Raw genomic sequence first — 27,696 nt, 5'->3', positions numbered from 1 at the left:
GTGACTTCCAAAGTGACTGTACCATTTTGCATTCCCACCAGTAATGAATTAGAGGAGTTCCTATTGCTTCACATCCTCACCAACATTAGGTGCTGCCAGTGTTTTGGTTTTTGCCATTCTAATAAGTGTGTAGTCAGCTTTTAACACATTTACACATCACTACAATTAAAAAGCAGAACCTTTGGTTGTCTGATCTTTTCTTGGCTACTTGCCTGTCCATTTCAAATTGTACAGCTGACTACATACCTAGGATATAAACCTCCCCTGTCCTTTCTTGCATTCATATCAATGTTTCATTTGGTAAACAGTAATGACTATCAGTTCCTGCTAATTGTTAGCAATTTTGAGTAGCAGGACATTTTTTCTGATATGCACAAATACATAGCTGAGAATCATGTGATGCAACACTGGAAACATTGCTGGGATATGTGATAGTCTCAGTGGGATTGTAGGGCAAGCACTGAGCTTAGAGTCAGTGGATTCAGTTCATTTCATCTGAGACACAATCATCAGACCTTGGTTCACTTGACTTCTTTCAGCCTTAAGAATGCATTTATAAATGAAAAAATATATTTTCTTTCTGCCCATCTTACCGTGAAACTGTTGTAATAACAACAATATGCCTTGAACTATGCTGTGTATTTGATACTATGCAAGCAATCTGAAAAATCACAGAACACTACATAAAATATAGGGTCATATCCTTACCCCGAAGAGCTCACAATTTAGCAAGAAAGCACTCAACTAACCACATTACAATTGATCCCTGCTGTAGATGTGGTTCGACAAGAAAGCACTCAACTAACCACATTACAATTGATCACTGCTGTAGATGTGGTATGACAAGTTTCCTTTAGAATACTAAGGAAGAATCGTCAAAGACTATAGATATCAAGCTTTTTTGTGCCAGGTTCTGGGACCACATTTATCTCATGTAGTCTCTATCACATCTCTGAGATGTGAATTTTATTATTCTCATTTCATACAGAGAATGTAACTGAATAATGAAGCAATCTGTTCATGGCAATAAAGCTAATGAAGTTAATGTAATTCCACTTTTTATGGAAAGTTGGGAAAGGCTGCATTATATATCCTTAACTGGAGGGGCCATTTCTAGAACTCAATTTTCTAGAATTCAATCTATACCACACACAACAGATTAGTCCATAGCTATTGACAGTGGGTAGGTGTAGGATCTCTTTACATGGAGATTCTTAAGGGTAGGATCCCTATTTACTCAAGAATCAGTTTTAGACAGTGTCTTTGTGTTCATACTGCTGTTTTGTTTTGTTTTTTCTTCTATTAATAGAAGAAAAAAAGAAAGAGAAATGAAAAGAACAGAACAGAAAAGAAATAAACACACACACACACACACACCCCAGCTACCTCATTCTCTTCACGACCTTCAATACCAAGGAAGACTGAATAGAATATCAAGATAAATTTGTGACAGATTTAGTATCCTGCCTGTCTCATTTTCATGGCTGCCCAGAAGTTAAGAGGTTTGGAATGATTATAGGCTGATAAGGAGAAAAAGACATCGAACTAAGTGTCCACAGTCTAAAACAGATCTGAGAAAACTACTCCTAGCTCTACAGAGATTTGTCAGAGTAACTACTATACAGAGATGCTATGTTCCTTTTCCCTAAGATCAAAGAGCATTTCTTACTCATTCTCATATCCTAAAATTTACCATAGTGTGTGGCACTAGGTAGAAATTCACTGAACATTAGTTGAATATCAGATGTGAAAAGAGTTGGTGATGTAAACAGAAAAATATAATTGTTGTGGGCTCACTTGTGTTCTATATTTGCTACAAGGTTGCTTATTATATTGTTTTGCTGTTAGAATCAGTATTGGTTGCTATTTAGCAGACCACCTCAAACTTCATTCAAAATACCATGTTTGAAAAGAAAGAAAACTAAAAAAATGTAAATGTGTGTCTGACTTAGATCACATTAATGTTCTGAAATGGGCAGATCAAAGATGGCAAGTTTTAAGATTTACGCAGTAATAGGTCCTTAAAAGAATTACTGACTCTATCAGCTTGTATTCAATGTGCCTGAGCGAAACCAAACAATGGTATTCCCAGAAACAATGCGCCTTAGAAGAGTGAATACCAGCTACATACATTGTAAAAGTATCATGCCAACTTCTCTTCCAGTGAGGCATAGATAAAACAATTTATCTCTAACAAGAAAAACTTCAATGTTGTATTAACTGGTAATTGCATCTAAAATATTTTAAAATACATTCCCTAAAGTAACAGAATAATTCTAAAAAAACTAATAAATCTTCTTTCAATAGTCTGAAAAGAAACACATAGAAAACAAATGAAGCAAAGAATATTTAGAACTGAGAGAAAAGTTAATAGAAACTAACATTAAACGAAGTTGAAAATCAAAAATAAAGTATTAAGATTTCATCAAAATAAAAAGCTTTGGCACAGTGAAGGAAACAATCCACAAAACTAAAGGGCAACCTACTGAATAGAAGATATTTGCAAATGACATATCCAATAAAGGGTTAGTATCAAAAATACATAAAGGACTGATACAATTCAACACCCAAAAAACAAATACTCCAATAAAATATAGGCAGAAGACATGGGCAGGCATTTCTCCAAAGAAGACATACAGATGACCAACAGATACATGAAAAGAAGCTCAATAGCACTGATCATCAGCGAAACACAAATGAAAACTGCAATGAGATCTCACCTCACACCTGTCAGAATGGCTAGAATCAACAACACAGCGTGCCTGGGTGGCTCAGTTGGTTAAGCACCTGCCTTTGGCTCAGGTCATGATCCCAGAGTCCCGGGATCGAGTGCCACATTGGGTTCCCTGATCAGTGGGGAGTCTGCTTCTCCCTTAGCCCTTCACCCCGCTTGTGCTCTCTCTCTCTCTTTCTCAAATAAATAAATAAAATCTTAAAAAATAAATGAAAGTGAAAATTTAGGGCTGAATTAATTCCACTCAAAATACAATGGATGAAGGGGGAGACGAACCACGAGAGACTATGGACTCTGAGAAACAAACTGAGGGTTCTAGAGGGGAGGGGGGTGGGGAATGGGTTAGCCTGGTGATGGGTATTAAAGAGGGTACGTTCTGCATGGAGCACGGGGTGTTATGCACAAACAATGAATCATGGAACACTACATCAAAAAGTAATGATGTAATGTATGGTAATTAACATAACATAATAGAAAAAAATACAATGGATGAATCAAATGAAATTTGGCATGCTGATTTATATAACCAATTTCCCCCAAATTTTTAATGTGGTAGAAAGTATTAACTCCAAGCAAATATCCAAATTTATCTGAACATGAAAAGAGGAAAATCACCATCACTGTGGCCATTAATTCTACCTTCGTGAGACAGTATGGATAAGGCCACAGTGGGCTATTCTCCGGCTCTTCAAATTTTACCCTATCAAGGGATCTGAGGACAGGACATAGAAAAGGACTGTGGCCCTCACGCCATTTGCTCACACAATTTTCACTGACATCTATTCCTGAAGGATGTGTTTTCAATTAAGAAAGAGCAAATACATGCAAAATTTGCACTGGATGTGAATCTAGTGGCCCTTACAATTTTGCTGTAGGATACCAACTGATTCCCTCTTATAGAGGTGGGACTGTCACACTAAAATGGTTTACACCAGCTCAAACATTACAGTAGGCAGAATTTATCTGTAGTTTTAGATGGGCCCTCATTTGTTATAAAGATCACACCCAAAGATACTTCCTGAAATTAGAATTTTCTCGATAAATCAGTGTAGCCCATGGATAAAAATAAGTTACCAAGCCTTCCTTTTGAATCTTGATCAATATTCAGAGATGACTATTCCACATCACAAACGCTAACTAGTTTTTAATGTTTTTCTCTTCCCCTAATGAAATCTGTATTGTCGAAGTATTCTGGAAGAAATAAATAAAGGAGCCTGGTATCTCAGCCAGTGCCTCCTGGAGTTCCACACAGCTGATGAGTCCAGGCAGTGACAAATGACACGCTATTCCTGAACATTCAGCCTTCTCTCCCTCTCATCTTCTTGCAGCTGAACACTGTCACATTCCTTGCAGAGGAAACATACATTTCATAGCTGTCATCCTTTCTTAAAAGGCAGAGGGAGGGGAAAATTCCTTTATCCATGTGCCTAAACATTTCCTTTTATTACTTATGTATCAATTATCATGAGAAAACATTGAGTGTGTGTTTAGACATAAAATGGGGAAAGTTGTTTTGGAAGGTGTTACTTACAAAGGAAAACACATAGTGGAGAGTCAGGAACAATTGGGAGCTTACTGCCTTGATATTCCTAATCTTCTTTCTGGCATCTTGTGCTCACCAACTGCCTGATATTGGATGCATGTGGTTCTGCCCATCTGTCCAACAGTCAATCTAATTTATGTGATTTACTAAGAAAACATTTAATGGAATATGAATAATGTATGATGATAAGCAGTTTTTTAAATCTCTAAGATTTATCTTATGAGTGAAATGGTTGCTTCGTTCTTAAGGAAAAGTTAATGTCATGTATCCACGTACAACCAAGTAGAATTGCTACACAAGTATGGAAAAGCAAGAACTTTTGTGATAAGTATGAAAGGTACAAGTAATTTTATTAGAATTGGCCCACATTCTATAACATGCCAAATCACTAATATGCACCAAAAATCACATGGAAATCTGAAGTAGAGAACGATCTTTGCCATTTTACACATTCAAGAAGCTGTCTGTCTTTTTAAAATTAGGATCAGAAGGGCACCTGGGTGGCTCAGTCAGTCAAGCGTCTGCCTTCAGCTCAGGTCATGATACTAGGGTCCTGGGATCGAGCCCCATGGACTCCCTCTCCCTCTGCCAACTCCCCCTGTTTGTGGTCTCTCTCTCTCAAATAAATTAAAAAATCTTTAAAAAAAATTAAGATCAGAAATTCTGGTTAGTCAGTTTTTTTAAAAGAAGACTAACAGTTGTCTCTGCTTTTAGAAGAAGGAAACAGTCTACACTTAAATGAATAAAACTCCTTTCATATTTATTTAGTAAGTATTGGAAATGTGCCTGGAAGGCCAGCATACGTGGAGGGCAGTGAACCAGGAGAAAAGGGATAGGACACAGAACTTAATGAAAGCCCCATAATGTAGGGCCTGTAAACGACAGTAAGGATTTGGATTTCACTCTATGTGTGAAGGGAAGCCACTAGATGAGTGACAGCAGGGGAGGGATGACTTGGTTACTGTTTCAAAAGAATTGCTATGACTGGTGGAGAACAGAGTAACTGGGTTGTGTTAAGTAGAAGCAGGGAGGTCACTTGGGAGGCTAGGGAAGGAGTCTACATGAAAAACTGATGGAGGGCTGGCCTTGGGAGGTGGCAGTGGAGAAGGAAGCCATGATAAGATCTGGGCATATTGTGAAATATAGGTGAACTGATAGCTACAGAATTGGATGGAAGATGTAACAGAAAAAGAAGCAAGAATTCTTTCAGTGTTTTCACCTAAGCAACCAAATATGAATGGTGTATCTGCAAATGCTACGAAAGCTAAGAAAGGTGAAATTATTATGCATTACAGCAGTTAGAGAAAGCTTTTATTGTAGTTCTCTAGGTTTGAGCTGGACTTTTTGTAGACGGGATAAAATTCAGACAGGAGGCATAAAAGCCTTCTCAAAGGTAAAGCAGAGTTAAAGTTACATATTGTGGGGCGCCTGGGTGGCTCAATCATTAAGCGTCTGCCTTTGGCTCAGGTCATGATCCCAGGGTCCTGGGATCAAGCCCCGCATCGGGCTCTCTGCTCAGCAGAAAGCCTGCTTCTCCCTCTCCCACTCCCCCTGCTTGTGTTCCCTCTCTCTGTGTGTCTCTCTCTGTCAAATAAATAAATAAAATCTTTAAAAAAAATAAAGTTACATATTGTGTAAGGTAACTGGGAGATATTTTGAAAACAATTGGGGGTCTGCCTAGACTGAAGAGTTCTGTGGAGTGATTGAGAAATATATGATTGAAAAGAAAGGGAGTCCTAATAAAAAGGGCCTTGAATAATGAGATTAAGCCCTAGGGCTAGATTCTATAGGTAGTAAACAGCCACTGGCAATCTTCTAGAACTAATCTAGCTAGTAACTTCCAACTTTTGTTAAAGGAAGTACTGCCAAAGGCCATTTCATAGATTCCAAAGATAGATCAATGTAGATGTATTTATAAAATGGTTGAACTATGAGAAGATCAAGTAGATTTCTAAAGAAAATGCTACCATAAATTTCATTTTACATACCCACACCCCACACTCACACTCATGTATATACACACATATATAATACTAAGCCACTACTCCTAACATAAACTACTACCCTCCTCAAGTCAGTCTTCTGCAGTTTCTTTCTATAAAGGTATAAATTAGTTTCAAATTTCTATTTACAATTGAATTCTATGTATTCCGAATACCTACATCAATCAGTCAATTCTTATTATGTTTCAGTAAACTCTTACGTCCAAAAATACATTTTAAAATGTGACCTTAGGAATTTGAGATGATGATCAGATCTGCTAGTTAGGACTAAAAGGCAGTACCTATTAATGAGATATTCAGAGGTTCTAGGGAAAACTAAAGAATATAAAGGCCCTCCCAGTCCAGGTACAAGGCCTTTGTTCATATATAAAATAAACTATACACTGTGGATGGACTTATCTAATTGCAATAGAAATAAACTACAGAAAAAAAAAGTCTACCAAAAAATATAATTTTACAACTTTCTATGTTATCAGGTTAATAAAAACATTAAAAGTTATTTGCAAGCTTAGGGATTGGGGCATGCTGTGGATAAAGCATACTGAAATGAGAAAGGCAAAGTTTTGAGGATACATAAAAATAAGACGATGATAGCTTTCCCAGAGCCCAAAAGATTTGTATTACAATTTTGCAAAGTCAAATTGTAAGGTCCCACTTGATCAGATAAACTTGCCAAAAATGAAAGAATAAAGTATTACATTCATTCAGGCAATACAACCCATTACTCCTCAAAAATCTTTGTTAAAATTTATCTTGAAATTTGAATGTGGTACCCAGTATTATTTGATAGCAAAAAGACAATGCTGAAATAGTAGTTTAATTTGGTTTGATAATTGGGATCAAGAAAAATAAATGAAAGACTATACCAGATTTTTTTTTTTTTTTGAGAAATAATAAGAGACTATTAGTGCTATGATACTTCACTCAGAGACAGCCTTACTTCAAACTTGAAGGAAAGACAAGGAGGTTGGGGAAGAAATCTTCAAGCAAAGTCTATAACATTAATAGACTAAGAAACTCCTACATATACTCATCATGATTAAGAGTTTGATGTAAATGCCTACAGCACAAGAAATTGGTCTTGAATATCACTATATTTCTGATGCTGCCTAGCACAGCATCTTACACACAGCATGCCTTCAACAAATATGGACCAGATGAGCTGATGAATAAATAGGTGAATGGATGAATAATAAATGTGTAACTGTACTTTTAAGTACCCATGAAGCTGATTTTTTTTTTAATTAGTTGAACAAATGTAAACAGAACTGGGACACTAAGAAGGAAAATTAGCCTCTTTAAGTTCTAATTGTGGTGAAAGCAGCAGAATGCTTAGTCACATAAGTGTCAAATAGAGTGGAATATTATAAATACTATTTATTATGCTTTGGTTAGGAGTCTAATACATACTTGTTAAAGGAAATTGACAGAAATATAAATAAGCAAGGGGAGACAATAAAACGACTGTAATCCATAACCCAGAAATCGTCTATTGCAGTGTTTCCTCAAGGACAACGTGGAAGGACATTTTGTGGTCGCTGTAATGCCTGGGGAGCATTACTGACATCTCACAAGCAATGTCTAAGGCTGGGACACTTTCTACAGTGAATAAGAGAGTTCCCCAAAGCAAAATATTATCAAGCTGGAAATGCAGAGAGTGCTTCACTGAGAAAAACTGAGAGCCTGGTGCATTTACTTCAGGTCTTTATGTATACATGTATCATTCACAGACTGTTTTTTAAATAAAAATAGGTAATACTATACAAACTGTTCATATTGTTTGGTAACCTGTTCTTTTCACTTAATGCAACAAAAGCATCCTTCCACTCTATTAAATATTCTTCTCTGTCAACATTTTAATGGCTGCTCAGCATACCACTGTATGGATCAACCATATCTTAGGCCTTATCAACCTTATCTAAGACCCTATTGTCAAATGTCTAACTTTTTTTTTCAACTTAACATCATAATCAATGCTGAGATGAATATCCTTATATTTAAATTCATGATCATTTAAATTCTTAGAAGTGAAACTGTTGATTCAGAGAATATCCATAATTTCAATGCTTTTAATATAGATTTCCAACATGTCCTCAAGAATGATTTGTATTAACTTATTCTCCAACCATATTGCTAGTGATTGAATGGACATCTCTCACATAAAGTTGCTAGTAATGTGAAACACCAACTGAGGGCATGGCGACCTTAGGTAATAGCTCTAATAGGTAATTCCCTATCCCCTATCTAAACAGGAGGTGCAAGGATTGCTATGAAATAAGCTTCCAGTTGAAACAATGAAACTAAATTATAAAAGTTCAAGTGCTGGTCCTTTCATTATTTTCCCATCAGTAAATTTTAAAAAGAGGAGAGACATTTCTAGGGAAATAGATTTTAAGGAAAGTATTAGTGGGAGTGTGGGAATCTGTCTTTTCCCTTGAACCCTTCTTTATGGAGACAAGTGGTTACTCATGAGCTTGGAGAGGTCTGTGCACTGGGAAGGCTCACATCTCATTCCCTGGTGGGATTCTGCCTGAAAAGCAGGACCTCTTAGCTTTCCCAGTGCCAAAAGAGTGTGGGCAAATAACCACAGGTACATGGGGGGCTAACATACCAAGCTGGAGAGTTTAATCTCAGTCCCCTCACCCCCACATCCCCTGATTCCTGAGAGTTGACGCTGGTGTGGTGGAGATGCCTAGGCTTTTCCTGAGTCCAGATTAGGCAGAAAGAAGAGTACACAGGCTCTGGTGGCCAACTGTGGAGGACAGAGGCAGGGAGTGACAGGACAGCATAGTTGTCCTCGACCCTGAGGTTAGGAGGGGACAGGTGGGCACATTTAGACATATAATGTACCACATCAGAGAGGCACCCTGGGACATTAGTGGCTGTGCTGACTGAAAACCAGGCCCGATCAAGAGCAAGGATATTGCTATTCCTGTCCCTCCTTCTTTCCCCCTTTGCAGACATATCATCCCATTTTCAAGTGAACTTGGGGAGAGGAACTTGAGCTGATGTTAAGCTCTGGCAACACGAATCTTGTATTTGGTTGAATATTTATATAATGAGTCTGTTTTACCCTGGAAATAACTAAAATAAGATTAAATGCAAGGCCTTAAAGACTATAAACTAAGTCTTAGTGCTTGTCATGAAGGTGTCCAAATCAGATAAGTTTGGGATTGTACACTTCTGGAATTGCTCCCATTCTAGAAAGTTCTGGCATACAAAATTAGCTTCAGGAAAAACTCTCTGGCCTCCTTCCCTTCCATGGACTTTCCTGCCTTTTTTTTTTTTTTTTAAGATTTTATTTATTTATTTCAGAGAGAGAGTGAGTGAGAGAGAGAGACAGAAAACACGAGCAGGGGGAGGAGCAGACTCCCTGCTGAGCAGGGAGCCCAATGCAGGGCTTGATCCCAGGACTCCAGGATCATGACCTGAGCAGAAGGCAGATGCTTAACCAACTGAGCCACCATGCACCCCATCCTGCCTTTGAGTATAAGGGATGGGGCCAAGATAACACAGCCAATTCTTAGACCTGTCCCTATCCAGGTCAGAAGGGAGCTTCATCTGGATTTGGTACAGAAGTTTCATATGAATGAAGAAAATCATTTCTTTGGCCTTGTCCAAGAGATCTTACAGAAAATGGCTATAAAAAATAGGATTTAGATATGAGATGCTGAGTCCTGATAATCTCTAAATATCTCTAACCCAGGACCTAAACACCAGCCTTATTAAGAAAAGGACAAAAAGAGTGAGTGGGGACAGTTTCAGTCAACCTGGGGCAGCTTAAACCTGACCTCCACTAAACACCCAGACCTACTCTCCATGGGTTTGACATTAAGAAGACACTAGAAAAGACAGCAACTCTATCCCTAACAAGACATTAGGGCTCTGGGATTTTCTTCTGTTTAAGAGAGAAATTTTTTTTTGTTTACTCCAGTGTTTCCCAAAATTATTTCTTTCTAATTACATGTGTATAATATTCCATAGAACCACACTGGGGAAATCAAAGGAAAAATAATAGTAGTGTGACTTCATTTTATTTAGCTAAATAAAGTAGGATGTTCATTGAATGGTTTTTCCACTTCCTGTGTTTACAATTTACTTACACGAACAAGACCTATAATCATATATCTAACACAATTCAAAGAAAATGCAGTTTCTTCTTAACAAAATGTCCTCACTGTATAACATATCACAATTGACTGTTTATCTTTTATTTGCGTGATCTCATTTCATTCACACGGATTGTGCAGTGGCTGGCCAGTTAGAGACACTCGAGTAACTTTGGTTTAGAAAGGTTAAATGAGTTGCCAGAGGTCTGGCAATGCATAATTGAACAAAGTGGCCTAAAATTCAAGCCATTAAACTTACTCAAAACATTCTGAACTCATTTAATCCAACACTTTTATTTCACAGATGAGAAAATCAGTGCTTAGAGGGATGAGATGACATCATCCAGCAGAAGGAGAGAGACAAGACCAATTCCACATTCCCTACTTAAAGCTCATGCTGTGCATACTAAGCCATAACAGGACCTATACACATGACCAAATCAAATGACGTAGATAAACCAGGAACCCAGTATAAAGATAAAGGCCAGCTGGCTATCATGATGAGTCAAAGAACAGATATAGGGCAGCTTTAATTAGAAAACTCGTGAACTGCTTTTTTTTTTTTTTAACTCACAAGTGTTAGTTTTCCTTTGCAGGAAGAACACCATAAAAGGATTATTACTTTAAGCAGGCATTAGTTATTTAGATGAGATTATTTTTTAAAGGTGCCTACCTTACATACATCATAATGCTAAAAACTGAAGATGAGGTATTTTTAATACCACTGTATGCTTTGCATGACAACTGTATTAATCCCCAAACTCAGTGACATTGGTAAGAGTACATGCCTTCTCCGGTTTCACTAGATAGCAAATAACACACAAGCTACTGACCAAAAACTGGACCCTTAAGACAAAACGGTATGTACATGCTCAGAAAACTCTTGTGGCATGAAACAGAAATATTGAAAGGGCAATTCTCCAATCTTTTGAAGATTTCCAACAATCGAATAGGATAAAGTGTATATATATGTGAAGTGGAGGTGATTTACTATTATGGTTTGTCAGACGGTTAAATTCTATTCTTAAATTCTAAAATTCTTAAATTAAAAGTTCACATTATTCTTCACAATTCACAAAGCTGCCAACTGAATTTATTCTTATGAATTGAGCTCCAAATAGATAAATTATATTTTGTTAGTGTGAGGAACACAAAAGAAGAGTAAGACAGTTTCTACCTCTAATCAGGAAGATAAAATATATATTCCTTTTTAAAAAACTTTTTTATTCATTCATGCAATTGTTTATTCAACAAACATAATTTCTGTTCCTTGTATTAATGTATACTATAGCCTCATGAAGAATTAAATACTATACTTTGAGAATTTTCAAAATAACTGTTTAGTGATTCCAGAATCACCTGATAAAGAGGAATATTTAAATTGTAACTTAAATATTTAAATGTTTTGCAAAGCTTTGATAAAATTTCTTATAAAAGAATTACTTCCTATTTTAGTTGACAAATTACTTATTTTCTATCCTTATCATGGAACAATTGGGTTGATGAGATGTATCATTCAACTCTAGTTCCATAATTATGTATTTGCACGCAAAACACAATTGGCATCTCATTTACCTTATTTCTGTTCCTTTGAATTCAAGTAAACATATTTCGTCCTAGATTTTTGTGTATCTTGAATTCCTATTTTCTCTTGATAAAGCAAACAACACCATCAAATATCTCCCTGAAAATTGGAAAACTAAAAGCCTGAATTTGAAGTGGCAAAAAATAAAATTACTCTTACTTTTTAGGAACAGAAAAGCTGGTTATCATTGAAGTTTGGGAAATGACTACTGTGTGTCATAATAAACAAATATGTCTATTCCCTTTATTCCTGTCACCTAAACATAATAATATAATTTTTCCAGGTTTTCCATTGAATTGTAAGGTGGAAATATGGCTCAGATGGTAACAGAGGTTTAAAATGAAAAGACCTAAGTGTGAAATCATTCTGTATATAATAATATCTGATTCATGAAACTATCAAAAATACCATGTTCTCTTTGCATGTGAAGGGACATCAGCAATAGATATTAGCCACCTGCAGAGTGAAGACTGACTCACCAAAGTACGGTCATTGCTCTCACCTGCATTCAGTACAACTTTAATTCATATTAAGCATTTATGAAGGAATAAGCCAATTTCACAAATATCAGTTAGAGCTGTTTGCTGGTGTGCCTTGAAGCAGTTCTATCACACTCTTCCTATGACACATTTTCTAACAAAACTACTATCACAATTGGTTCTTTGAAGATTGAAATTGGATTTGTAGTCATGTATATACTGTGGGGTTATAATGCTTATACATTATTAACTACCGGTGCTAGGACTCAGGTGGAAATATTTTTATGTTTCTGTCTAAACAGCTAAAATATTGTGGCTGTTATCTTTATGTGTGTGAGGTAATTCCATAATCTGCTGACAAAAACAAAATTTAAAGTATAATATTTATTGAGAGTATAGGTCTCTCTCATTCCTAACAAAAAGGATTTTCTTCCCTATGATGGATATATACTTGTTACAAATACATACACATTCTCCAAGAGTAGAGATGCTCCTCTTTCTCAGGGGTAAATATGTCAGGTGCTGTGCCTAGACCACATTTCTTGAAAGCAGGAGTCATGCATATGTTATCCACCTCTGTAATCCTGAGAGTGCCCAACGGAGTGTCCACTACATACAAAGTACCCATTAAATAAGTGATACTGAATTTTAATGAAAACCTAATCATAAGCCCAAGTTTCTTACAACTTCATATATAATGATTGTGCACTTTCCCCTTTACAACCTTACAAGATTAAGGGTCATTAGGAATCACGATCCATCCATCCTGAGCCCAGTGAAATATTAGATACAAAGAAAGCCCACCATAATAGATGTGTTTCCAAGTAGAGAGACTTTATGTAATATTAGTAGACTTTCATATGAGCATAAAATATTGATTTTTACATACCACATACAAAATTACTGATTATATACATGTTAAAAACAAATCATTCAGGTCAACTGGGCTTTTTCTTTAATTGCAATATGCTTTAACCTAAGATTATAATGCTCTTACTAGTTTGTGCCACTCCAACAAGTACAAATCAGGCAACTCCCTGTGCCACAGAGAGTTTGGGTTAGGTTTACATATAACTAACAGTCACGTTGGTTATCTTCAGAGGTCAAGCACAAAAGCAAGACTCAAATTTCTAATTATTTGAGACAATATATTAGATCTATCATTATTAAACATTGCAGGAGAATGGACTATAAATCAGAATATTTCCCTAATCTTGGCATCTCTTGTTACCTTGTTATAAACAATTCAGCATTAAGATTACACCTATGATATGTGTATGCTTCTTCAAAGGAATCTGAAAGATTGCCTGTGACCTTTGGCTTATTTGTGAAATCAACATACATGAGTTAGCTTATGTCAACATCCATCATCTCATTATTTAATAAGAAGGTCAATAACACTCAAGTGTTTAAAAATAAGTCTGCATCAAGCTAAACATGATCGCTCTGGTAAGTCAAAGGAAGTAAGGAGAAGGACACTTAAATGTTACAAAAAATGTCACATTCCTGCTTTGTTTTACTCCTCTAGCACACACTTGGTTAGCTATCCTTTTATGAGTTAAGGCAGGAGCACAGAGTATGCGTGCTTCCATCCATTTGAAATCAATATTTTCTGGATAACTGTGCTGGGGATAGTAAAAATTTCTTATAATCTGATCTAATTTTTTCAAAATGGCACCGTTTAGGCACTTCACTCTAATTCTGAAGAAAAATAATAAACAGATGAACTTGAATATTTCAAGTATCTGAGACTATAAATATTTCAAGCTTATTTCTTGCATGAAACCTATTAATTTCCATAGGTAGGTCTGTGACTAAATGGGATGTGATAATGAAGCTTACTGCTATACTATTTGTTAGGCAGTGGCTCTATGGTATATGGAGAACTTTCACTCTCTGTAAATAATTAAAAAAATACAAAAGTATAGACCTCAGGGACACTGAGGATCCAACTCTTCTAGGGCATTCCAGATAGCATTAAAAAAATGCTCATTTGTTCAGCAAGCATTTATTTGAGCAGTAACCACATGCAAAGCACTGTTAAGGGGTTGGGATGGAGCAAATGTCATGACCAGCTGTATATTGCAAACATAGATGTACTACAGAGCAACTCTTATTCACTATGCTTGTTTATAATAGTCTTAGTACAAGCAGATAATTTGTCCTCAATAGAAGTAGGAAACAATTTGAGAATAAAAGAAAAAATCTTCAGATGCAATGGTTTTGTGTAACATCTTGTCTATCATGTTTTATAATACTGGAGAAACTTTGGCCAATTTGACTTAGAAATGGAATGTAACTTTGCTTACAAAAATTGCTATTAAACTCCTGCTTAAGGTGTTCTAATTTTCTGTGAGTGCACTAAAAATGAAAAATAAATGTGAATAAAATGTAAAAAAAAAAAGGAAACAAATTCCATCTATATAATACCACTGTTTGTTTGAACTTAAAACTTGAGTATTTCTGCCAATGCATTTGCAGCTTGTTTCTACCATGCCAATCAAATGAATGAGCTTCAGGAAATGAACTGTATACCTGATAATCTTGTGGGTACACAGGCAAAAATATAGATCAGTAGATGCATTATTCTAATATATTCAGTAGAGGAGCTAATAATATTTGATAAAGCAAATTCTTAAAATTCAAGACATCCCATTTGTCCTTTAATCTAATGTCTTATAATTAGAAATTTTTAGTAAAGACAGCTTCATTCATATGAAATTCAAATTTAAAAAAATACTTAGGTATCTGTCATCATATCTCTCTATTAACATCAAAAGGAGATAGAATACACCAAAGCAAACATTCCCAAAGAGATGAATTTAGCAAATAAAAACAGAAAATCAAAATGAGCTATTAGAGCTCTTGGAGAAAGAAAGAAGAAAAGAAAGAAAGAAAGAAAGGAAGGAAAGAGAGAAAGAAAGAAAGAAAAGACAAGACCAAAGGGTGGAAAGAAAGAAAAGAGGAAAGGATGGAAAGAAGGAAAGGAGAAAGGGAAGGAGAAAAGGAGAAAGGGAGGGAGGAAAGGAGAAAGGGAGGGAGGAAAGAAAGAAAAAAGATTTGATCCACTATCAATCAAGGAGGAATGGGCCAAATATCCTCAAAGGGCACGAAGGCTAAAATCAATGCAGCCACTCCCTTTGCAGTGTTGCTGATATTTAAGAGAGGCACCACTGCCAAGGGAATGGCACAGTCATTAATCCACTTCAACAAGCTAACACCCAGTAGTCCTGCCAACCACATCCCTCTTCCCCCAAGCCTTATGAAACGCACCACCAAATCTTGTTGATATTACCTCCTACATAGTCTTTAAATTAATCCATTTCTTTTTCTTCCCCCACCTACACCTTAGAATATACAGTCATCTCCTCTTTCCATCCAGCCCACTATCTGGTCCCTGGTTTCCACTCTTCCCTCCCTTTAATCTCTTTCCTGCCTGGCAAGCAGAGACATCTTTTCAACATGCAAAATTATAACCTGACATCCTTGCTTAAAAAATTTTTTAATAAGGTTCCTTCATTCTTCGAATAAAGACCAACATTGTCAACATGGCCAACCAGGATGTGACCCCTGCATATTTCTCCAGCTTCTTCTACCTTATTTTCTATGGCTCCAGCTGCAGTCCTCTTTGACTTGCCAAGGTCCCCCTCCTACCACATGAGATTTCTTCATGTTGTTACTTTTGCCTACAATGTTCTTCTTCTAACTCCCACTTGTTTATTAATTGCCAGTCACTTTTCTAGATCTCAATGCAGACATCACTTCCTCAGGGAAGCCTTTGCAATGCTCTCCCTTATCCCTACCCCATATTGGCTGGGATATTCTCGGCATTATGTACTCCATAGTATTTCACAGAACTGCATACATATTGTGTGGTAATTAGATGATTATTATTAATCTTTCTCACTAGACTGTAAGCTCAATGAAGAGAAAAACCATGTACGGTTTTCTCATCATTGTAACCACAATATCTAGCAAAGTGTCAGACACATAGTGAGCAAGCATTATTTCTTGAATGAAGAATGAATATGCCAATGGAGTCATTAACAAGTGGTTAAAGCAACAATAATCTGCTTATTTCCATTTACCAGAATCATTTTGATCAGAGTTTGAATGATGAAATCACATTACTTCAAATCTCATAATGAACAAATTGAAAGATTTTATCTAAACTCTCTAGCATTTTTGGCATTTCATAGATATGGCCACAATGAAAAGATTATTAGCATCCTCCTTGAGTTATAATAGAAATTCAGAATGTTGTTGCTAAATTAGGCTTTAACAATTTCTGGTATAGTTTCTCATATTGAAAGAGTCTTAGGAGATCCTCAAAAGGTCATCCATCCTGTTGGTGACAGAGCAGGGATGAATATCAGCCATTTAAACTCTCAGTTTAATGTGACTTTTTTTTTTTCCTATAACTATGCTGCAATTTCTGGGTTTTATGGCTTCATTTTCATATTAAAAATTTGGAACAACTTGTAAGTACCCATAAGAGAAATATCTCCAAATGGTTAATTTTGTCATATCATTTAGATTTCTGCTTTAAAGTATTAAATAAATAGCAATATTTTTAGAAAAGTAAAAAAACAAGCCCAATTTTATAAGAAATGAAGTACTTTCATGCCTTATTTGCAATTTACATGGTATGCCTTAAATAAGGGTGAGAAAGGAAAGGTACATGTTTCCCTGGTTTCTTAATATTCTGAAGCAGAGAATTTTTCCAGTTAAATCTGGTCTGTAATTCAGTTTATAAAAACTCAAAAGGAAGGTAGGTTTTGAGGAAGTGGTTGGGGAAGTGACATAGTGGATGGAAAAGCAGTCGGTTACAATTGGCATGTGACCTTGGACTGTCACTCCCCTCTGTAGATTCTACTTTCCTTATCTGTACAATCAGAGGTTGGTCTAAATCATGGGCTTTGTCTGTTGATGGGCTTCCAAGATCCCCCTAAGCCCTTTATTGTGTGTATTTCTGAGAAGAGAGTCCATAGCTTCTATGTGATTGGAGAAGGGCTTGGGACATTTAACAGGTTAATTGCCTCTGTACTAATAGCGGAGATCCTTCTTAACTTTTGAAATGTAATAAAGCTATAATTATAAATTCAGGCAGAAAATAGAAATTTATATAATTATTAGCATAGGTAATAAGATTATTTGACGAGCATAACCTAGACAAAGGAATATTCCTATCATTAACCATACACTTAAGTGTTAGCCAAAGAACTACCATAGAAGCCCAGCCCAGATTTTCCATAAGTAGCATCAATTGCCCAGATGATACAAAACATGTGATAAATCTCAATATGTCACAGGTTTTTAGTCCTGCCTTTTTATTATCAGTGTTTTAATGATCAATCAAGGCAGCCTGCTACATAGAATTACATGGAGTGGAAACAATCCAGAGCAGTTTGCTGGCAAATAAAGCTACTTTCTTACATAGTTTTCAAAATATCTATTTGAAAACCATTTTGATTATAACTTTCAGATAGTTGAATAGCCACAGTTGCTATGCAATGCATATAATTATTAGACACAGAAATAAAAATCACTCTTATTCACTTAATTTCTTCCTACCTTTCCTTCTTAATAAATATTCCTAATTATCCACCAGGCGTCAGGTACTCTTCTAGACACGTGAAATATTGGTGAACAAAATAAATATATTTCATCCTCATGGGGCTTGTATTTTAGGAGGGTACAAATAAAATAATAAACATATATAAAAAGTAAGTTGGGGGCACCTAGGTGCCTCAGTCGGCTAAGCATCCAGACTCTTGTCTTAGGTTCAGAGCATGATCTCGAGGTCTTGAGATTGAGCCCCACATTGGGCTCCATGCTCAGTGCGGAGTCTGCTTGAGATTCTCTCTCTCCTTTTCCATCTGCCCCACCCCCACTTGTGCTTGCACCCATGCACACACATGTTCTCTCTCTCTCTCTCTCTCTCAAATAAATGAACTCTTTAAAAAAAAAGTAAGTCATTTTTGATTCTTAAAAGTGATGCATGTAAAAAAGGCAAAAGTAAAGAGTAGGAAGACTGGGAACACCAGAGGTGAGGAGAGTGGTTCCAATCTCAAACAGGTCAGGGTAGGCCTCACCGAGAAGGTATCATTTAACAAACACCTGAGATGAGGGAGTGAGCCTAGTATATAACCTGGGAAGAGCCTTCCAGACAGAGGGAGGCACCAGGGCAAGGGAGTACTTGATTTGTTCAAGGAATAGCAAGGAGGCCATGGTGCCAAGGAAATAGCAAAAATCTCTGCTGCTGTGGTCACAAAATTTATGAAATTTCATCTTCCAGTTGACACCTCATTTTCTATCACTTACCTGTTTAAAATGAAAGTCATAATATCTTTTGCATAATCCTACTAGAGTCTCATATTTGTCAAAAATACAAAGTTCTCCTGAGAATTTTTAAATCACCCCAAAACCACGATCTCTGGTTGGTATGCAATTTGACTCTATCTCCACAAACATGTATTTGCAAATGAACTGCTATGTGATAAGCAAATATGCCATTTAATAAGAGATGATGTCATTATAAAGAAATCAAGCAAAAGATCTTCAGTTTGACACTTTGTCAGTTGGGCACAAAGCATTTGTTATATCCCAACAAAGAGAGATTACAAGATTCATAGCTAACATGAAAGCACCCCTTCTTTCTGAAATGTCACTGTTCTTTTGGTATTTATTACATTGTTCATTTCATTAACTTTCTTCCAGAAAATGAAACAATCGGAGAGATGCCACGAATTCCATTTGGAGGCATCTTTGAGCTCGCGGAGTAGACACCATGAGCAAAGCTCACCCTCCCGAGTTGAAAAAATTTATGGACAAGAAATTGTCATTGAAATTAAATGGTGGCAGACATGTCCAAGGACTATTGTGGGGGTTCGATCCGTTTATGAATCTTGTGATAGAAGAATGTGTGGAGATGGTAATTAGTGGGCAACAGAATATTGGAATGGTGGTAATACGAGGAAATAGTATCATCATGTTAGAAGCCTTGGAGCGAGTATAAACAATGGGTGTGTTCATCAGAAGAAATCAACTGCTTCCACATGTCCCCTCCATAGTATAAATAAACTTTTATAATAGTCAAAAAAAAAAAAAAAGAAAATGAAACAATCATAATCACTGTACAATTTTCATAGCACTTATCTGGGTAAGTACCTCCAAAAAAGAATACATACATAAAAGTAGTCTTTTTTTTTTTTTTTTTTGAGAAGAGGGTCCGTCAGCCCTCCCCCAAGTAAGCATCTTATTCCTGCCTAGTGCCTTCCATGAAAATGTGCTGTGATCCCGAGACTTTACAAATGTAACATAGAACGTATACAACTATACCTTGCCCAGCTGATCCTTTTTGCCAAAGCCAGTGGCAGCTGCGATGCTCCCTGCTCCCTCCACGGTCTTCTGTGCTACTGCTGTCACCCCTGTGACCACCGCCTCACCAACATTTGTCACTTGCTCTTTGGTCTTCTCAGCCACTGGGATAAATCCAGAACAACAACAGATTAAGGGACAGTGGAACAACAGGGACTGAAACTAATTTCACTTCCACTAGCTGTCAACTTCTAAAGACCTGTATTTGCATGTACTATAAATACCTGAAGTGTCAGAAGAAATAAAACCTCAGAGATATTTAAGTGAGTATGGTTTAGACAAACATTAAATCTTTGCTAAGATATGTTGCTGTAATCATGCAGAGAGTAAACGTGCTTCAGATGTAATGATCACAAATAGAACCTTTGAGCGACGGAGGTTTGGCTAACATTTTACTAAGGAAAGTTTAGAGAAGGCAATGATTACAGACGCAGCTATTGTGGTATCAGGTATGTACTTCTTTATTTCATTTTCAACATCAATTCTTTAATCTCACCCAGCATATTCATTTTCACTACACCTTCTGAGTCACACTAACAACACATAGTTGCTCATGTTACTATTAGAAATGAACAATACAGATGACATGATACTAAATATAGAAAACCTGAAAGATGCCACCAAAAAACTACTAGAATTGATAAACAAATTCAATAAAGTTACAGGATACAAAATCAATCTACAGAAACCTGTTGCATTCCTATACACCAATAATGAAGCGGCAGAGAGAGAAATTAAGAAAACAATCTCATTTACAATTGCACCAAAAATAAGAAGATATGTAGGAATAAATGTAACTAAAGAGGTGGAAGCTCTGCACTCTGAAAACTATAAAACACTGATAAAAGAAAGTGAAGACAACACAAAGAAATGGAAAGACTTTCCATGCTTATGGCCTGGATTTAACAAATATTGTTAAAATGTCTGTACTACCCAAAACAATCTACACATTTGATGCAATCCTTATCAAAATATCAACAGCAGTTTTCACAGAACTAGAGCAAACAATTCTAAAATTTGAAAAAGACTTCAAATAGCCAGAGCAAACTTGAAAAAGAAAATGCAAGGCTAGGGGCATCATAGTTCTAGACTTCAAGTTATATTACAAAGCTGTAGTGATCAAAACAGTATGGTACTGGCACAAAAAATAGACACATAGATCAAGAGAACAGAATTAAAAGCCCAGAAATAAACCCACAACTATATGGTCAATTAATCTTTGACAAAGTAGGAAAGAATATCCAGTGTGAAAAAGACAGTGTCTTCAACAAATGCTGTTGGGAAAACTGGATAACTACATGCAAAAGAATGAAATTGGACCAGTTTCTTACATCATTCACAAAAATAAAGTCAAAATGGATTAAAAACCTAAATGTGAGACCTGAAACCATAAAAATCCTAGAAAAGAACACAGGCAATAATTTCTTTGACATTGGCCATAGCAACTTTTTTCTAGATTTGTCTCCTGAGGCAAGAGAAAAGCAAAAATAAATTATTTGGACTAGATCAAAATAAAAAGCTTCTGCCCAGCAAAGGAAACAATCAACAAAACTAAAAGGCAACCTATGGTTGCGTAGGTATCTGATAAAGGTTTAGCATCCAAAATATATAAAGAACTTACAAACCTGAACACCCAAAAACCAAATAATACAACTGAAAAATGGGCAGAAGACATGAACAGACATTTCACCAAAGAAGACATCCAAAGGGTAATACACATGAAAAGATATTCATCATCACTTACCATCAGGGAAGGGCAAGTCAAAACTACAATGAGATATCACCTCACACCTGTCAGACTGGCTAAAATCAACAACACAAGAAACAAGTGTTGGCAAGGATATGGACTAAAAGGAACACTTGTTCACTGTTGGTGGGAATGCAAACTGGTACAAACACTGTGGAAAACAGTATGGAGGTCCCTCAGAAAGTTAAAAATAGAAATACCCTATGATCCAGCAATCACACTACTGAGTATTTACTCTAAGAATACAAAAACACTAATTCAAAGGGATACACACACCCTGAAGTTTATAGCAGCATTATTTACAATAGCCAAGAAATGGAAGCAGCCCAAGTGTCCACTGAGTGATGAATGGATAAGGATATAATTAATATATATACATATATAATGGAATATTATTCAGCCATAAAAAAGAATGAAATCTTGCCATTTGCAACAACATGGATGGAACTAGAGAGTATAATGCTAAGTGAAATAAGTCAGAGAAAGACAAATATATGATTTCACTCATATGTGGAATTTATGTTTTTATTTTTTTTTCCTATGTAGAATTTAAGAAACAAATGAGAAAAGGGAAAGAAAAGAGAGAGAAACAAATGAAGAAACAGACTCTTAATTATAGAGCATAAACTAATGGTTATTGGAGGGGAGGGGGGTAGGGGGTGGGTTCAATAGGTGATGGAGATTAAGGACTGCACCCATGGTGAGCACCAGGTGATGTACAGTATTATTGAATCACTATATTGTACACCTGACACAAATGTAACACTGTATGCTTGCTAACTGGAATTAAAATAAAAACTGAAAAAGGCAAAAAAATGAACAAACATCCCTTACTCTTAAGGGATGGTTATGAAGAACTTTGATCCTTTTATCAAACGTCAAGTGGTTGAAACAGGGTTTTTAATAAAAATGTTGATTTTCAACAATTTTAATGGTAACAAAAGAGCTAGGAATTAAGTGTAAAAATGAAGTTTGTTGAGCAAACTTACAATTTTTTTTCACAAAACAAAATACAATATGGTGATTCAGTAGATTTTTTTAATAAGTTAAACATCTAGAGAAGACAGTGTAAATAGTTTGGATTAGATTTAGAAGCAGACTTAATCTCATATCAAAAATTCTCCAAGACTATATCTGATATAATTGTTGAATTAATCTTTCTCTATTACCTCCATGCAATTGCCAAATAAAAGAAACTCCAATAAAAAAAGTTTGTTTCAATTAAATGAAGAGTTCTATGAAAAACAAAAGAGAGCTTCTGCTCTTTTAATAACTCAAGGTCAATAGAGAAATAAAACAACCGCTCTTCATCAAAACCTTATAACATTTATACTCATAAAGCCTATATCTTGCATCTCTTATGTCCATCTATGTAATGTTAGCCTTCTTTCCTTTTTGCCTCACAAACTCTTTTTTCTGCTTTTTTCCCAGATTTCAGGAATTTGGGGTTTTGAGTGATATTTTTCCTCAGGCCCTCTCCTAAGCAAATAGAGACAATTTTTGTTTGTTTGTTTTTGGTTATGCTTTATGCTTGCGTACATCCTCTCCAGCCCAGCCCAAGGCATTGGCTGAGCTGTACTGTCAGCTGTTAACTTGGCAAATGTTATATGCTAGTCACATGATTATAGTACAGATTGCATGTCACCCATTGCAGAAGGCCAATGATTGAATAATGTGGACAAAGCAACTGGATTTTGATAGCAGGTCAGGGAAGTAAGGTGGTCTATAAGGACAGATCCTTACTCTTTAGTTCTGGGCAATGTGGGGAAGCTGAAGTGACCCTAGAGTCTAAAATCAGGAAGAGTTCCCAGAACGTGTTGCTTTATATTTGCCTTTTGCCACTTCTGGGGATACAGTCGATGCCTCCTAACACGTAATGGCTATTCCCAAAGCAAAGTTCAATTTAAATGCCAGTGAGAAGCTGTTCTGGAGATTTCATGTTTTTAAACATTTCCAGAATGTTGATCCTTCAAAAATAGTGAATTGTGAGGTTTAACTTGTCATTTTTTTTCTTTTCCAAGAACATGAATAGAAAATTTTGCTTGAAAAATGAACTTTTTATTGTTACAATATCTCAAAGACAAGAATAAATTTTGATCTTTTTACAGATTATTTTTCTACCAGCCATGAAAGGTTATTTTTCTAATATCTAGACCATTCTTTGTATATGTATATACATTAATTTATTTTTAATGCACATAAACTTCACAGTAAAATGCACTTTGTACTTTATCATAATTTCATCAGGTTTTATCATTGTAAGAATAAGTAAATTAGTTATATTACAAAATGACAGTGTACATGTAGCAATGATAGACACATTTTAAAAGAGTACTATAGGACTAGTTTACCTAGTGGATTATCCAGTCATCTTAAGGCCCTGTGCCCCCTGTTAAGGACTTTTACACTATTTCTCTGTTCATTGACATGCCAAACAAAAGGGTGACAAAACAAAAGGAAATAAGACACATTCAAATTGGTGAGATTTTTCATGTAATAAATGATATTCATTTTTAAGGGAAAAGACCTTATAACCAGGATCAAAAAGGATACTTTCCTCCCAACTAATCATAGTATAATATTTTATGTTCTCCCCCAAATGTGCCAGTCTTTCTCAATTTTTTCATACAGCTCTGTCTGGCCAGAAGCTTTGATCCTTCTCAGATATCTATCTGTTTACTCAGCAAATTCGAGCTGCTGTTAAAATCCACCTCAAATGTCAAATTCTATATTAAAAACCTTTCCTCCCAACAAGTGTCCTGTTTCTCCTCCTGTGATCTCATAAAATTTTAGATACATCTCTGCTATGGAACTGTTTACATCGTGCCAGAATTATTCATTTCCCAGTGTGTCTCTCCACCCCACCAGCCTATTTAAAGTTCATTAAAATCAGAGATCCTGTTATTTTTCTTTATATTATTTCACAGCAGATACGCAATAAATTATTTTGAATGAATTAAAAGGAATTTTGTGTAATTTATTCATTAACTTTGATAATTAGATTTAATTTGGCTTTAAGTCAAAAATAAAATTTCAGAAAGAAAATGTGGCACCAACTTTTCAAATAGATACAATAAATTTAACCTTTGATCTTAAACACAATCATAAAATTAAGAAGATCTAGCTTTGAATTGTACAAATTATATATCTGAGGAAAATAAATTTATATTATAAAACATTTTGATAAATTATAACATGTTGAAATTAGCTGTGTTCATTATCATGTAACAAATTTCTGTTTATAAGAACCAAAACTCAGAAAATCTCCAGTAATAGGAAATTATTTATACCATACTTTCATGAGAAAAAAAATTAAGCTTTTATCAACATCTATTTTTTAAAGCAGCTTCAAAGACATGTCATTCAGTACATCCAGATTAAATACACTCTCATATTTTTCTGTAACATTTTCTATAGCATAGCATTAAGTTGACAACTGCAACAATAATGAACTGAGATCAAATAGCTAAGGTGTAAGAAAGAGATTTTTAGATTTTATCATGAGATTATCTAATGGGGAGAAATTCTTTTTCTTGGAATTTTTTAGGTAGAAAACTCCTGGCCTAACTTAAGTTTACTGAAGTCTATATTTCTGAAAAATAAGTAATGGGATGAATCTTGAAGAAATTTTTCTTTTGACATTAGAGGATAATGTTATAGACTGTATAATAGTTTCTCACTTCCCTGCTTTAAGACTAATTACAATAATAACATTTATTTAGCACTTATATTATGTAGACTAAATAAACATTTTAGACCAAGTATAATAACCATTCTTCTCCTTAACCATGGAGGTAATTATCTTAAACTTATTTATCCTTATACTTGGAATTTGGAATTTTATGTTAAATAATCCTACTCATTGCCTAATATGGGAGAAGGATGGTATTTACAGCAGATTTATCCCATTGCATTTCTCATAGTCAGGCTACTTATGACATTTTTGATACTTTGCTATTGCCAGGGTAGTTGATTGGTACAATGGCTGTAAATATTACCCACATCAAAATCATCATGGTCTTGCTGCTTAGCAGCATTTTCCATGGTGCTCTCTGGAACACTGGTTTCACTCAATCCTAGTAACTACTGAAATAAGGTCAAATAAATTTGAGAAGTCCTGGACTAAACCATATTATGAAAATTTCTTTATTATGGAATATCTCAGATTCTTCAGTATGCTAAAGAAGACATGATACACAAAGTTTCTCAATATTATTAAACTAGGGAAACATAAAGTGACAGGCTACTGTTCTTCAGAAAACAAAATGCTGCCTTATTGTACAAACTTCAGTAATGCACACACACACACACACACACACACTCATTGTGGAGAAGATGAAAACTCTGACTTTGTTAACAGTTAGCCCTGCAGTCCATCTCCACAGTCTTCATTCAGTGATGTTATTAGTTGTATTCTTTAATTTTTACCACAGACTCTAAATCTGGCCACAAGCTTACCCGCTTTCTAAACCACATGGATTCTTCGACTATCAAATGGAATACCATTAATCTAGCTAGGCTCTTCAGACAGTACAGTCTCCAACTGTCTGCTATCCAGGTCTTATTCAAATCATGCTTAATAACATCATATTTATAAACAGTCCCTAGAAGTCAACACAGTTCATGTACTTGCCTAGTTCTGGGCATTACGTATTGATTGGATTGCAACAGAGCAAATACAGGCAGCATACTTTAATCTAGCTTCTAGCAGAATCGGTTTCAAAGGTTCTATTTTCATTTTGTGCCCTCATTTATTTTCAAAAGTATATGCATATAAAATAGTCATGAAATATTTTTCTCCTCTAGCTGTACAAATGTTGTTCAACATTTAGTGTGTATTATACAGGTGTTATTCACTATGATAAATAACACCTGTATAATACACACTACGTAATTTCATTATTCTAGGTATTTGTGCACATTAAGTCTCTTTATTCTTTTACAGATGAGGAAACTAAATCACAAAAAGATTATGAATCCTGCAGAAAATCACATAGCTCGTAAGTGGTAAGCAGAAATTTGAGCCAAGGAAGTCTGGCTCCAGTGTTACGGTATCAACCACAAAACTGTAGTAATACTCCCATTTGATTTTCTCCATTTCCATTTTATAATTCAGTAATAGGAAGACGGTATTTTTCTGAGACACTATTACATTTACTGCTATCTGATCATATGAATTATATTTCTGATTATATATTCTGTTTTACCCCATCTGTCAAGCAGCTTGGAATACATACAACATGTAACTGAATCACGGCAAGTCTGTGGGCTCTTAAGATTATTAAATTTTGGTTCTCCTTTCATTTTTCGGTCTCTAACATACTCCTCATCATCACCACCATAATTTTCATTTTTGATATTAATTTATTGCAATCTTCTTATAGACCCATTCAAATTCTTGGTAAAATCGTGCCAAATAGATATAAATACAATAAATACTTCACTGATCATTCCAAGGGTGTTTCTTAAAATGTTTTCTGAATCATCAAGGAAATGTTATACTGAGTATCGTTTAATGTCAGAATGCTTTATTATACTGTACAGAAAATTTGACATTAATCCTTTGAAAACTGGCAATTCTTATACGTAATTTATGGTAGCAGTTTGCCAAGACACAATGTTTCAGAATATTTAAATGTGATATTACCATAAATTAAACATATCCGGTCAATTCAGAGGCATCATTCTTGATAGTGGAATATATTGTTTTATTTATCTATAATAAACATTTACTTACTTAAACCATTTAATAAAGAATTAAAGTTAAACAAAGCTGATATTCCCTTAGAATACTTCTCTAGGAACACAGTGGCTGTTTACAATTACATTCTCAATGATTAATGTTTACTAGATATTTTCAATATCATTCTTGGATATGGGCCCCATGGAGCTTACCTGTTGTCACACCATGAACCACTCCTTCCTTGGTTTTGGAGCCTATAAAAACAAATTCAAAACATAGACATAAGTCTCAAACTGGCCTTATATTGCTGATTAGCTAGTTTTAAATACAACTCATAAAAAAAAGTCTCAATCTTTAGAAGCCCATATAGAAAAATATCCTTAGAGGGCGTAAAAGCTAAAACAAGGAATTCCAGTAATCATACAACAAATAG

The 27,696-nt window shown here is 35.4% G+C and overlaps 2 protein-coding genes across 5 annotated transcripts in view; one reads left to right on the top strand and one right to left on the bottom strand.

Annotated features, from left to right (window-relative positions):
• Nucleotides 1-27,696, bottom strand: part of SNCA (synuclein alpha) — a 147,903-nt gene that overhangs the window by 109,379 nt on the left and 10,828 nt on the right. For all 4 annotated transcript variants that reach the window (XM_035004510.1, XM_035004513.1, XM_035004511.1 and 1 more), the window contains exons 3-4: nucleotides 27,476-27,517; nucleotides 19,795-19,937 (exon numbers count right to left, since the gene is read on the bottom strand). In XM_035004510.1, the coding sequence (XP_034860401.1) occupies nucleotides 19,795-19,937; nucleotides 27,476-27,517 (185 nt within the window). The remainder of the gene's footprint in view (nucleotides 1-19,794; nucleotides 19,938-27,475; nucleotides 27,518-27,696) is intronic.
• LOC118010331 (small nuclear ribonucleoprotein G-like) lies at nucleotides 19,184-19,522 on the top strand. Its single transcript, XM_035004515.1, has one exon. The coding sequence runs from the start codon at nucleotides 19,244-19,246 to the stop codon at nucleotides 19,469-19,471; it is 228 nt and encodes a 75-aa protein (XP_034860406.1). The 5' UTR covers nucleotides 19,184-19,243; the 3' UTR covers nucleotides 19,472-19,522.

The sequence above is a fragment of the Mirounga leonina genome, unplaced genomic scaffold (assembly GCF_011800145.1).
Source record: "Mirounga leonina isolate KUSES-001 unplaced genomic scaffold, KU_Mleo_1.0 Mir_129, whole genome shotgun sequence".
NCBI classification, from domain to species: Eukaryota; Metazoa; Chordata; class Mammalia; order Carnivora; family Phocidae; genus Mirounga; species Mirounga leonina.
The sequence above is the reverse complement of the archived record's forward strand: the minus strand, read 5'-3'. Positions and strand labels throughout refer to the sequence as shown.

What these genes read in the sequence shown, in the direction of transcription:
- LOC118010331 (XM_035004515.1), top strand. Translation starts at nt 19,244, where the DNA reads ATGAGCAAAGCTCACCCTCCCGAGTTGAAAAAATTTATGGACAAGAAA.